The sequence below is a fragment of the Geospiza fortis genome, unplaced genomic scaffold, assembly GCF_000277835.1.
Source record: "Geospiza fortis unplaced genomic scaffold, GeoFor_1.0 scaffold237, whole genome shotgun sequence".
Lineage (NCBI taxonomy): Eukaryota > Metazoa > Chordata > Aves > Passeriformes > Thraupidae > Geospiza > Geospiza fortis.
Window position 1 is genome coordinate 1785930 of NW_005054319.1, and position 13516 is coordinate 1799445.

At 42.5% G+C, this 13516-nt stretch overlaps 1 protein-coding gene across 4 annotated transcripts in view; it reads left to right on the forward strand.

Annotated features, from left to right (window-relative positions):
- The window catches only part of MAD1L1 (mitotic arrest deficient 1 like 1), a 352753-nt gene that overhangs the window by 98746 nt on the left and 240491 nt on the right, over positions 1 to 13516 (forward strand). For 3 of the 4 annotated variants that reach the window (XM_005420353.3, XM_031056543.1, XM_031056546.1), the window contains one exon: positions 4424 to 4568. In XM_005420353.3, the coding sequence (XP_005420410.1) occupies positions 4424 to 4568 (145 nt within the window). Of the gene's footprint in view, positions 1 to 1061; positions 1194 to 4423; positions 4569 to 13516 lie in introns of those variants that run through there. The other variant, XM_031056545.1, reaches the window with a different exon arrangement.

Sequence of the window (13516 nt, forward strand, 5' to 3'; positions counted from 1 at the left end):
GTATTTTGTGCAGCAGTATTTCATAGGGCTCTCTGTGAGGCACACTTAAAGCTTTAAATAAAATATAGCCCCTGTGATAACTTCTACTAAAGATGTTCGTATTTTGTACCATTTCTCTTTCTGAATATAGTGAGTAAATAGATAACACAGACCTGTTGGCCCCCACAGCTCCCACAGTCCCAGTGCAGGGCAGGATTTGAGAGCAGGGGAGGGTGCTACTGCTTCCCGATAGCCACAGTTCTGTCTGTGAAGAAGAAAGGAGGCAGAAAGAGATGCCAATCTTATTGTAGTAAAAATTTAGCACCCAAACTTCTGAATTTTGAGCTGAAACATTTGTAGCACTAAAGTTTTCTCCTTCCTGATGGTGATTTTTCTAGTTTACTTGTCTTAAATGTTAAACTAGTTCAGGCTAGTTCAATAAACTAGTTCCATCTGTAGCTGTGTTCTCAGAGCCCCAATCAGTCTTTTCAGCAGCATTTTGTAATGGATCAGTTTTTTCCCCTTTTTAACATAGGATGGATATTTTTCTGTTTTGCCAAGCATCACCTTTTCTTTCCTGTGTTCTCTCCCTATTTAAGTCAAACTGTTTTCATCTTCTCCCTTCTGTTCTTCCTTTTTAATTCCCATCCTGGATGGTGCTGAGGCAGGTTAGGCAGAGGCTGAGGGGGGAAGTTGTCTGTGTCAGAAATTGGAGGTTGGAAGAATCCTTGAGGGAGAGCACAGACAGGGATGCCCTGTTGCTATCCACTGGAAAATAAAAGACATGCTGGAGTTACTCTGATTTTCCTTATGGCTTTGTGTTTGTTCAGAAAACCTGTGGGGGAGGAACTGGAATGAAAATATCATTTTTGTTCAGCCCTGTGTTTATCAGTTTCCAGTCTGGTTTATGTGCGTACGTGTGGATTCATTGAGATGCCTGCGAGTTGTCAACTTTCAGGAGCGGGTGTTCCTTCATCCAAATGTCTTGCTGCAAAACAATTTCCCCGGCTCCTTTTTGCCTCATTAGCTTCTGCATTAACCCTTTTTTGTGCACCCTGACACGAGGATGCCGATGGCTGCAGCGCGTTTCTCTTTTCAGCTCGGTGTGTGCGCTGGCGCTGTCGCCGTGTTCTCCCCCTGTGCTCCCTCACTGCTCTTCCCATCACACTCTGCTTTTCTCTTTGATGTGCTCTCCCTCCTGACAGCTGGCCCTGGTAGGTACACGTGTCTCATCTTCTGCTGAGCTACAACATGACCCAGACAGTGTTCCTCTTCTAATTGTCGCTGTGGACCCCTTGTTTTCCTCCCAGCTTCACACACACACAGACTGGTTCTGGCATCCTGTTTACTTTCCTTGTTGTTTTTTTTTATTTTTTTTTTTAGTAACTCTGAGGTGGTAACTTGGCTACTGAAAGGATGGAATGATTAAAATAATGTTTTATGGATCACTAGGGGGTGGGGGGGGAAGCTGTCGGCTGCTTTTGTCATTTTTGAAGGAGATTATTAAAATGTATCTTATAGCTTCAGTATTCACTGTGTGCCCTCATTGTTCTCAGTCTTTCAAAGAATATTCTGGAAAATGAAGTTTTATCATTAAGATTGCATTAAAGTGGATTACAGAAGGGAAGAGCAAAAAATGAAGAGTCTCAAACAGCTCAGAACAGAAATATGTTGGCATCTCATTCACTGGGATGTGGAACAAGGAACATTAATAGGCTGATAAACAGAAATGACTTTTTCTCTTTAAGGCTTAAAAGGTTTACTTTGAACTTGCAAAGATTTTTTAAAATGCCACTTCCCTAAGCTTATGTTGAATGGAGAACTTTGTGCCTCTTTTGTTTTATTTTTTAATGCTCATATTGAGTGAGCAATTACTTCTGAAAAGCCATAGGTGTCGTCAGGGTGGAAGAATAGTGCACAAGTCTGGCTTTAAAGGCTTTTGCTTCTGAGTACCTACTTGCAAATCCTGTTTTGTGTCAATAAGAAATAGCACTTTCCTTTTGGATTTTTCCTTATAGAGGCAGCTCATGCTGTATTTGGTGCAGTTTCTGGAAGAATTATCAATCTGTCCAAAGTGAGGAAGAAAGGATCTCAATAATGTACTTTGGCATGGTATGGAGAGTTGTGAGGAAGTTGAATTTCACGCCTCCCATAGCAAGGGAACCTATGGTAACAGTCAGTTCAGGGAGCTTGAGGATTGTCCTCGCTTTCAGAGCCATCTCTGGCATTTGAATTTTAGGTACATTAACATCACATTTGTACTGAGGCTGAAATATAAACAGATGAAGGTGCTATTTCCATGCAGTGGCTGAGGAAATTGCCCATTTGTCTCTCTTTGCTCAACTTCTCTCATGTTTTAAAGCAGTTGTTTTCCAACCTAGCTTGGAGGTTTTGTGTGTGGCTGAATGTCTGTGCTCTCCATGAGACGTGAATCTCAAATATTTTTCATTCTTTTGGGAAGGAAACCTAGCACACATCTCATTTTTCTTGGTGAATGTCAAATCAATCATCATTTGTTGGTCCACTCAACATTTATAGAAATAAGTCACAATATTGGGAGATTAAGAAAAAAGATTGCTCCATTGCCTTATCAAAATGTTTTGCAATAATCAAATGTGAGATTTTTGCTGTTTCAGGGTAATTAATCTTATGCTTGCATTTTTTTCTTTTGTTCTGACTCTAATCAGGACAAAGGTTCTTTGATAAAGAAAAAGATATTTGCAGTAAGGTTTCTGTAGTGTGATTTTAATTGTTACAGCACATGTATCACAGTTAATGAGGGTTTTGTACTTATATTTACCCTATGCATAACAAGGAATGTTGTTGAACAAACTGTAATAAATCCTAAGGCAGAAATTGAGGTTACCAGGAATTAACCCTTCATTCCTGCCCTGTTTTGAGGGCAAGCTTGGTAGGCTGCCCCACAGGCATGTTCCACCACCAGAGATGTTACTCTTGGCACAGGTGCCCTTCTTAGCTGATTAATTAAAACAGGTGCAAGGAAGTAGTGGTGCCCTGCTAATGCAATTATCCAGTTTCAAATGCAGATGTGAAGCCCTCTTGATGAACCTTCCCACCTGAATACAGCAATGAAGAGACTCTTTCACAGTTCCCAATTATTAAATTGGTCTGTGAATGGTTCCAAATTGAACTGGAGCTTTAAACAGGTTTCTAATTCATCCAGTGATTTAAAACAAATACTTTTTTCGAAGAGAAGGATTTTGAGGTAGGGAGACAGCTGCTTTGGAATTCTCGTGAATTCCTACATACATTTCCCAAAAAATACAATTTGGTGACCTGGCACTGCAGGTTGTACTTGATTTATGTTAGAAGTGTGCTTTAAGTATTCCCTTTTGGATCTATCTAAACATGACCTTAACAGTAGTGCTATTTTATTTACAGCACTTTTATTTCTTTTTTTTCAAATATAACGGCGAATAAGACCCCTCGGAAGCAATCATAAATTTTCCAGTGGTGTTTCTAGCATTAGAGAAACAAAGTTCTTCTGTTCCTGACTAAGCTGGAGATGTTGAGTTTGATCTTCCTTGCTTGCTTGAGGGTTTTTGACTTGTGTGCAACACTTTTATTTCATGTCCTGCTCACTCGTTAAAGACTTAGTGCAGTCTTGGATAAACTCATCATATTTAAATCATGAACTGACTCTTAATCATAGGAGTGGTTCCACTTTCATTTTGTTATTGATCAAGCGCTTTGCCAGCAGCTGGTGTGTGATGAGCTGCTTGATGTGAGCCTGGGAGCAGCTGCCCCTCAGTGTCCAGCAGCAGGCTGTGGGGCTGAAGGGCACACCTGGAGAGCCCCTCCAGGAGCTCACAGATAATTCTGCATCACCACGATGTGCTGCATGGAGAACTGAGAAGAGAAGAGGGCCAGGCTGTTCTGGTTTAATTGAGAATCATGTGCCCATCTCAAAAGAAGTGCCAGTCACCTGCCCTCAGAAGACATTTCTCTTCCAACATAGGTTGCTGGCAAGAGCAGTGTGCAGGTAGTGTGGCTGTAATTACTTGCTGAGTACTATCTGTCAATCAAAGCAGATTATGGTAAACTACTTTTTCTTCTCTTTTGTTAGAAAAAAAAAGAAAAGATCCAGTAGAACCCAAGAGTGTGGGTTGTTTGTTGAAAACAAAACACGTTCTCAAAGGCAAACTGATTGATTTTGAAACTGATGTGCAATTATTTAAATGCTTCCTACCTGTGAGGTTCCAGTAATTGTCTCATGCTGCACAAGAAGGCTGTCCCTGGGGTGGTTCTTCTCTCACATCTTTTTCTGACAGCAGCTGATAATGAGAATGCAGCTGCCCAGTTTCCAGTGGTGCAGCGGTAAGATCAGAGTGACACAGTCATGGTCATGCTTCTCCTCTGAGGCTTTCCTGATGTCTCTGAGAGGCAGCACTCAGGAGTTACGGGTCTGTCCTATCTCTCCTAGTGCCCGGATGCTGGAGAAGGCCAGGCAGCAGCTGCAGGAGGAGATCCTGTGTGTTCAGAGCCAGCTCTTGGATGAGAAGAAGAAACGGGAACACCAGGAAGCGCTGGTCAGGCGGCTGCAGAAACGCGTGGTGCTCCTCACCAAGGTGAGCCTGGAAAAGCACATGTCCTTATTTCTTTCTGCCAGGTGCAGTCCTTCCTGTTTCTTCTTTGTTCACCTCTATAACTCATGCTAATAAAAAACTGTTCTGGGGTCTTTGCATAATGAGTGCTGTTGGGGACATGGAACCTGTCTTTAGGGCTCCACTGGAATGGAAGTACCAGTGCCTCCTAAAGCTGTGCTTGTGTTCCCCAGCTGTGCTGTGCTGAGGATATGTGACTTTGTCTGCGCCTTGGCATCCATGTGAGGGCAGAGAACTGAATCGTGTTGTTGCTGGAGTGTTTTGAGCCACTGGAGGGAATTTATAATGGCTTTGGCTGCATTGCCTCCTTTCCTAAAGAGAACGAAGTGGCAGCACCTTGTCAACTGTTCCTGTGGAAAAACAATTTACAGGGAGTAAGAGATTTGCCTTCCTCTTACGCTGGAAGTCTGTTCAAATGTAATGGCAAGCACTAGACCAGTAAATTGAAAATACGTTTTAAGATTCCTTCTATAGAATATATCAAAGGGGTCTGCATCATCCTATATCAGGTGTGCTCTCATGATGAAATTCTATACAATAATTCAGAAGTCTGCAGAGCATTGAAAATTTTATATTAAATTCTGAGAGCTCGCTTTCCACAAAGGGAATAATAATTTGCTGTAGCCAGAATGAGAGTTACTTCACTTTCCAAGAATACTCCTTGCAAAACTTCCCCCATCTGAGCAATCTCCCTGGTGTTATAAAAGCTGCTCACGTAAATGAGCTTATGTGTGTGCAGAAGGTCAGACTCCAGTAGTCAGAGCTCATGAGAGGGAGCCAGGCACATCACCACGTGGGGAGGCAGGAGGGGAAAGAGCTGCTGTGGTGCCTGAGCTTTAGACTTTGATTTCCAGTGTCAACAAAAGCATTTTGATTGATTTTAATTGCGCTGCGCCCAATTTTGTGTAATTCCCGTGTCATTGTTGAGCCAAAGAAGCTGTGATGTATGGTGCAGTAAGCAGGGCTCTTGAAGCATGAAGCAGCCACTTTACAAGGGGATATTCCATCAGATCTTCTGACTGCAGAGTTTGATGCCATGGAGAGTCACAGAGGTGCAAAGAGGAAAATGACAGCAGCTCTGTCAGCCTCACACTGAGGCAGGCACTGCAGGCAGGCTGGATGGACCAAACTCTCTCCATGGAAACAGAAAAGGCATCTCCTCTCAGCCCTCCTGCCCCAGCAGCAGGCAGCTCTCTGTAGTGTTCTGGTTTGGGACTGCCATGGCTGGATAAGACACAGGTGAACACTGAGCCCAATAAAAAACCTGGTTTTGTAACCTTTTCAGCTGTCTAATATTGTGCTGGACTGCTCAGCCCTGAAGGAAGTTTCTCCGATGGTTTCTAAAATATTCCCTTTGTTAACTTATTTCCAGTGCTCAGCAGAAACACTTTTTGTCATAGAACACAAAAATATCATTACTTTTCTTTAAGTACTGGACAAAACCACAACATTACTTTGTCATGTGATGGATTGTACCCTGATTTATATGAAAAGACAAACCTTTGCTTTGTTTGCTCTGCTCCCCCTGAGGAGGAGCGTAGGAAAAGTTGGAAGTGTTCTTCATCAGACCATGGCAAATAAACTTGTGTTTTGACAGGGGAGGTTTTCAGTGTGCTCAGTCATTCCTCAACTGACTTGTTTTGAAGGAATAAAGACTTTGCTGTTCTCTGAAAATTTATATTCCATCCAGAGAATGCTGGGGTCCTTTGTGAAGGAGTACATGCATTATGGTACTTGGACAATCTATCCTCAGCACTGTTTCTCCTGCTGGTTGCTCTTCTCATGCAAAATCAGAAGAAAGAATTTCATTTAATTAAAAAAAGTATGATATTGTGATTTAAAATGAGATTGAGCAAATACATTTCCTGTCAAAAATAATTATTTTACATTGAAAGCATATCACCTAGAATGGTATTTAATCATCTAATTAGTGGCATCAGTACTGTGGTGTGCTTTTATGTAATTTGAGAATGGAAAAGATGAGTTCTCTCTATTCAGTCTTTGTCTTGTTAAATAGGACTGTGAAAATCCAATTTGGGGCAGAGTATTATATATATGATTGAAATGCTATTGCTTTTGATAGTATGACTTCTGCATTTGTGCATGTTTGACCCTCTACTAGGGCAGTGAATCAGTTCCTGTGTGCTGAGCAAACAGGGCCTGGAAGGCATCAGAGGTGTTCAACAGCGCAAGTTTAATGCTGTTAACAGTTTTCCTTTCTTTGGGCTCAGGTTGGAACCTGGAAGTCTCAGTTCTAGAATGTGTTTTAAAATATGGATAGAAAACAGTAAGTTGTTTTTTTGTTTGGTAACAGCAGGACCAAATATTTCAGTGGTAAATGCACTCTCTTCAGGGGGCATTTGCTTTGCCAGTCTGACTCCTTCTCACTGCTATGGCTACTGATTTTTTTCCCCCAAGATTGAAGCAGTATTTTGTGGCTTTTACAGACTGCCAGTCTCACTTGTCAGTCGTGCTCAGTTGCTACTTGCCACAGTCTCTGTCTGTCTTGGTTGCTCTTGTATTTCCATCCCGGTGCTTTTCACCTCTCTGTCCATTGCTTCCTTCCTTGCCTCATTTGCTTCTTTTGGGCTTTCTTGATCTTACCTGGTCCTTTCCAGTTGGTTTACTGCTTGGAAGTGACACAGCTGTCAGTGTGGGACACTTCAGTGCATCCCTACAGATCTCTGTTCCCTGGCAGAGCATTCTGCAGTCTCTGGGTGTTCCTGCAGTGGTCCAGCCCCATCCATTCCACTTGTGGGAGCTGCATCCTGATTATTCCTGCTCACAAACTGCTCTTCAGAACATGTTGGTTGATCATTTTGTCCCACATGCCCTTATAAATCAGGGCAGGACTGAAGTTTGCAGATTTACATGTGTTCAATGAAACATGAGGCTGGATTAGGACACCACCGAGGCTCTGGACATTGATGGCTGGGAGGTTTCTCCTGCAGTGTCACTCCCTTCACTTAAGGTGATGGAACAGAAATTGATGTTTGAAGCGATGGATTCACTCTCTCAGAGATCTGCCTGGCTGGGTTTGCTGTCTGTCATGCTTTTTGCCATCCCTTAGCTCAGAGTTTTGGGAAAATCTTTCATTTTTGCTTTAGTACCTGAGGTAGTTGTGATACAGCAGTCCTGGGAGATACCTGAAATGCTGGGGAAACACCTAATCCACCTCTGCCCTTTTGCCTGTTTGATTTACTGCTGCATTTGCTTTGAATGCCATGTTTACTCACACAGTTTTGTATTTGACTTTTGTGTTGTCCTTAAGCTTTTGAGTGTTTCTCTCAAAGAAAGACAACTCCTGGTCTTTGTTTATGAAGTGGGCTTGTTAAAAACAGTCACTTCTGCTACTGAATGGCTAAAATTGGAATCTCTTAGGAAACTTTATATGACATAGAGGCCTCCCAAAATGAAAAACCCTTTCTGAAAATCCTTACCTGAGTGTGAGCAGTATTTCATGGAAAGCCAGCTCTGGTTATTTATTTCAGGAGGGCAGCTTCCAGAGGGCACAACTGGGCCTTGTGCAGCAGAAGTGTTGCTGGAGAACAGCAATAAAGGCTCACTCAAAAGCTCCCCAAGCCCTCTGATGTGGAGGGCCAAAGGTTGGCCATCATCTCCTCCTCTCCCTGAGTGATTTTACCCCGTTGTGATCAGCCCTTGCTGAGTTTCTTCCTTGGCTGCTGCCAGGGCTCAGAGCTGGAGCCTCTTGCCCTGCACATGTTCAGTTCAGTGGCTCCTGCAAGCAGTGATTCCTTCTGTGCTCAGGAGGAACTTCTGCAAGGAGCTCTGGAGTGCATGGCATCAGCCCATGGCACTGCAGGTTTGACCAGAGACAAAATGCCCTGCTTCCTGCAGCCAGGGTGTGATCCTTTGCAGGGAGCTCAAAACTCAAAATGGGAAGCCCAGTTTCAGTTGCTTTTTGTAACTTATTCCAAATTAGTCTAATTTGTTCCTGAAATTGTGGGCTTTATGAGTGCACACTGCCATAATTGCAGCCCTTGCTCTCATCTAAGGCACAACACAACGACTGAACCAAGCTGCTTGTGTTGGATGTTGTTGTTTCACTGTGTTTATTTCCTGTCTGTGCACTTATCTGCCTTTGGGTACTCTGCTGCCCAGAGAAGAGACTGAAAAATTCCCTTTTGTTTCCTGGGCTCTCAACCAGATCATGTGATATGATAGGAAATCTGTTTCTATTGAGACATAATTTAGGCCATCACCATAAAAGTTAGAGATTAAACAAGTATTGATTAACCAACTCCAGCTGACTGCCGATACCACATGTTCCTGGAGATATCAGTCAGTGTGAAGTGTATTAGTGACTCCCAGAGCTGAGAATGGTAAAAATGCATCAGAAATGGGACTAGGTAATTAAACTGTTCATTAAGCATGGCAGATGCAGAGTTCATGACTTGATTTGCCATCTGCTTTGTTTTGTAATCAGTAAAGATTTAAAATAATGCTGATGGCTTCTCTGTCATATTGGGTCCTGCAGGATGTTTTTTCTGAGGAGGTAGATAGATGATTTTAAAGCACAAATAAGGATCTTAAAGTTCTGGGCGTGCAGCAAAGAAGGTGAATTAACCCTTTTGCTGAGATATGTGGAAGATAAATTGTAAATACAGCAGCCAGTATTGCACTCAGCAGCACTAGAAACAGGCACTTTGGCAAAGCTCATCCTTGTGACAGGATTTTTGGGCGTCACACTCTGAGCTGTGCTCTGCATCCAGGCAGCAAAACTGGCCTTGGGGCAGCTCTGAGCTGCTCCTCGGGGCTGTGATCAGTATCCAAAGTACCCAGTGCTTTCCCTGGCTGTTATCACTCTCCCTCCTTCCTTCCCTCAGTCTATGTCCTGATTCTGTGCATGGCATTTCAGCAGTGCTGCTGCAGGTGCATCCCCAGCTGTGCTGCTGTCCACACCTGGTTGTTAAGGGCTGTCAGCCAAACTCTTCCCTCTTCTCACTGTGTCTCCCCTTTGTAGGTTTTTATAAACTCAGGGAAGTTACCTTCCTTTTTAGGACTGGCAAATAAATACATTTTAAGGGGATTGTAGGTCTCCCTCTTCAGGGATTAATCAAGGCAGGTTTTGTGAGTGCTTCCTTGGACCATCCATCCTTGAGAAGAGGGAGACAGGACACTGTTTGAAGGAGACCCAGCAGCCTTTTAGATTGAGCAGAGGTCTCTCTAACTTCAACTTGATTATATTAATCAGTTCAACAATTTCAGAGAAAAAAAGTGGTTGGTAGTTGGTGTGGAGGAGGATAATAGCAGAAGGAGGCAGAAGATCATTAAGAGGTGTGGGAAAGAGGCAAAGAGAGAATTGCTGCCTGTAGGGTGCAGGGGCTCAGAACAGGTCACTGCTGAATTTTAATCTTTAGAAACCAGTAGCATCATCAATTTTAATTTCCAGGCTGCTCTTGTAGGGTGTCTTTTTTAAAGAATGAAGACCAGCAGGTCAGAGATGAGGTAGGTGCTTTTATGAATAATTCTCTGCCCTGTGAGCTGCTGTTAAAATGCTCCTGAGTTCAGTCTGATGAGGGGTGGTTGCTGGGCCTCATGTTGTGATTTCCACAGGAGTGTCTGGGTTACTGGATAAAGGGTGCTGAGTTTTGTGAGGAGAATGCATCATTTGGGGGGTTGTTGACTGTTTCCATAGACATTCTTTGGAGTTAAGGAAATATCACACTTTGCTTTTGTTGGTCTCTGACTGCCTTCTCTCTATGAGGTGGAAAGTGCTCCAGGGAAATGGACTTCTGTGAGGAGTTACTTTAACACAGTTTTTTGGTTTGTTAGTTTGCTTTGATTTTTGTTCCCTTGTATAACCCATATTTATTGTGGGGATTTTTTAAAAATAACTTCTTCCAGTTACTTGCTGTGTCGTATTTTAGTCCTGATCCACTTAACCTCCTCCTGGAGCTCAGGCTGCTCCCTCCACATGTAGCAGTGTTGGAGGTAACTTGCTGTATCACTCTTTGCCTGCAATAGATGCCCTGCTAGATAACTCCACAACACGTTTCCTGATTAATTTTTATTTTTTTTTCATATGTATCATTGGTCTGCTTTACCTTTCTTAATCATCTTGCAGTCTGCACTGTGAGGACCTTTAAACCATGCTCTCTGTCACCTTCCATACCTAACAGCCTGCTAGGATCTGTTGACCTGATTTCAAGTATCTCTAGATCTCAGAGTCTGAAAGTGATTTTTTTTCCCCTCTGTCTGTACCCTCTAATTTGTCTGCTTCTGAGTTTTATTTAGCTTTTAATGGAATGGCCTAACTCCAGTTTTCAAGGAAGTTGCTACAGGGAATACAAAAGAACAAATACGAATTTTATCAGCCTCAACTGCTCCCCAAGTCACTCAGCCCTGCCCCTGGAGAAGCACAGCAGTGCTGATGGCTTCACCCTGGCCCTGCCATGAACCAGCCATAGTATTTATTGAAATGGTTTCATCTGCAGCACTGCCCTTTCTGTAGCTTTCTGAGCACGATCCCACAATACTCCAACAGCAGTTTTTGCAGGCACTTGTACAGTGACAAACTAACTCTGTGCTGATTTATACTGGATGCTTCCTTATATTCATTACAAGATCCTATTTGCATGCTTGACATTTTAAAATACTGTGTTTGGAATGTGTTATTTATTTGGAGACCTTTATTAAGCAACCTCAATCTAAGGGTTTAATTGTTACTGATAGCTAAGAGTATAATTACCTCAGTGAAATATCATGGCTATATTAAGCAAATGGCAATTGTCTTCCAGAAGAGAATGAGTACAAGCCATTTTCCTTTGAAACAGGTTGTTTCACGAGGTCTGCTAATATCATTTACTGATACAATTGCAGAACCTCTCCATAAAGAATGAATAAGGACAGCTGGGATCGGTGTGTTTGTGGAAGGGACTGGCTGCAGCAGTGCTGAAGCAGTGCACAAAGACCATTTGGGAGGAGGAAGAATCTTTACATTAAACCAGAAAATGTTACTGTTTCTGAAGTGTGATTTGCAGATTTTGGAAAGTCAAAAGAATGTGTTTTTGCTGGTGTGGGCTCCCAGAGCAGTGCTTGGTTTTCTTTTTTGCCATTGTTCCTTACTTTGCCTAACTTGGTAGTAAGTTTACCACTCGCTCTTGACTGAATGAAGAAAGTAGCAGAATTGTTGAGTTTTCACTTCCTTATCCTGCTCCAAAATGGCTTTTCTAAGCCTGAGAGTTCCTTTAGTTTCACTTGTCAGTCTGCATTTGTCAAAGGTACCTCTGGCTCTGAGATGCAGGAGCTGCTCCCAGGCTGTGGGCACTGGAGTCTGCCCTTGTTGCTTTCCACTGCATCCTCTCCAGTGAGACCCTTTGCTCTTGATCTGTTGTCCTAATTCCTCCTAGCTAGTGGATAAATTTGCCTTTTCCCTGACTTTGGGTATTGTACTCCGTGTACCTGTAGGAATTTGTCCCTTGGAGGCAGGAGGGTGATGTGCTTTGTTAGAGCTGAGCTTCAGCACCCGAGGGCTCTCACCATGGAGATGGTGAGGCTGAGTTCAAATGGCCAGCCTGGGGGCAGAAGATGAATTGGCCCGTGGGCCTTGCTTCCCTTTCCCTTTTAGAAGCATAAAAGAGCTAATAAAAATTACCTTAGCAATTTTCTGGGAAGTGGTTTTTTGTAATTCTTTCTCTTGCCTTATTATGTATCTGGTAAACCTTGCAATGTTAAAAATACAGGGTTTATTATTATCTTTATGTCTGATGCTTTTGAGGTGGAGGCACAAGGACAGCCTCTGTATTCTTATTGATGTTATCTCTGACATAGCTTCTATTTAAGCAGCAAGTTTAGAGGGTTTTTAAACATTTTATAACAATTCAGAGTATGCAGCAAAGTTAAAAGTTATGTTATTTTATGAGATATTTGTGAAGAACAATAGAAATGCGATCTTTTTTTTTTTTCCCCCAGAATACTGACTGGATTCTGCTTTGTTCTGCCCCCACTAGATATTAATGCTCTCTGCTAAGAGGTTAGATTATGAAAATTAGAAATATCCCCATAAAAGAATTTATATGACCTTCAGTTCTCATATTTCTCTGAGAGAAAGGACTGTAGGACTTCTAAAGGTAAAATATTCAATAAAAAGAAATTAGGTTAATCCAATGTTATGGCTGAGAATTTAAACTCACCCAGGTCAGGTAATTCAAAGTTATAGTTCCCTTGATGCGTGTGCTGTAACATTTATTCCTGAGCTCCTCAGCTCTGAATTATGAGGGATGGTTGAGCAGCTCTGGCAGGGAAGATGGATGGGTGGAATGAGGGAGTGATTGTTGGGGGAAGTTGGGCAGAACAAACCTCACTGCTGGGCAGGGGCTTGGGCAGCATCCAGGGACAGGGAAGGGGCTTAGGATTTCTGAACAGCAGGCTCTGAAATACCAGCAAGGCTAAGCTGCACAAAAAGGGCGTTTGGTTCTTTTTTTTTTTGCAATTCTTTGTTCCTCAGATACTTATGGTTTGAAGGCATTAATCTCGCTGCCTCTTAGAGTGGTGGTACTGCCACAGGAACTGCAGCTTTGAATCTCTGACTTCTCTCTGTTTTAATTCTCAGCCATAAAACTGGATTAACTGGATTTGCTTCAAGTTGAATTGCAGTGGATTTTTACTTTTTTTTTTTTTTTAAGGATAGGAGAGAGAGAGATAATTAAGTAATTGCGCAGTAGCTTATTTCAACATGTGATGGGAGCCTCTGGTAAGAACAGCTGCACTACTCAGACGCCAGTCAGAGCATCCTTCCAAATGAAGACCCAAAATCTTTATAAAACTGAAGGACTGTCTGGAGAATTGAGGAGTTTTGGATTGCTCCTGGCACAGTATCATGCAATGCTGACTATTTTGTTCAATGTGTGTTCACAGCATCTCAGGTCAAGCATTGCTTAAATTGATGA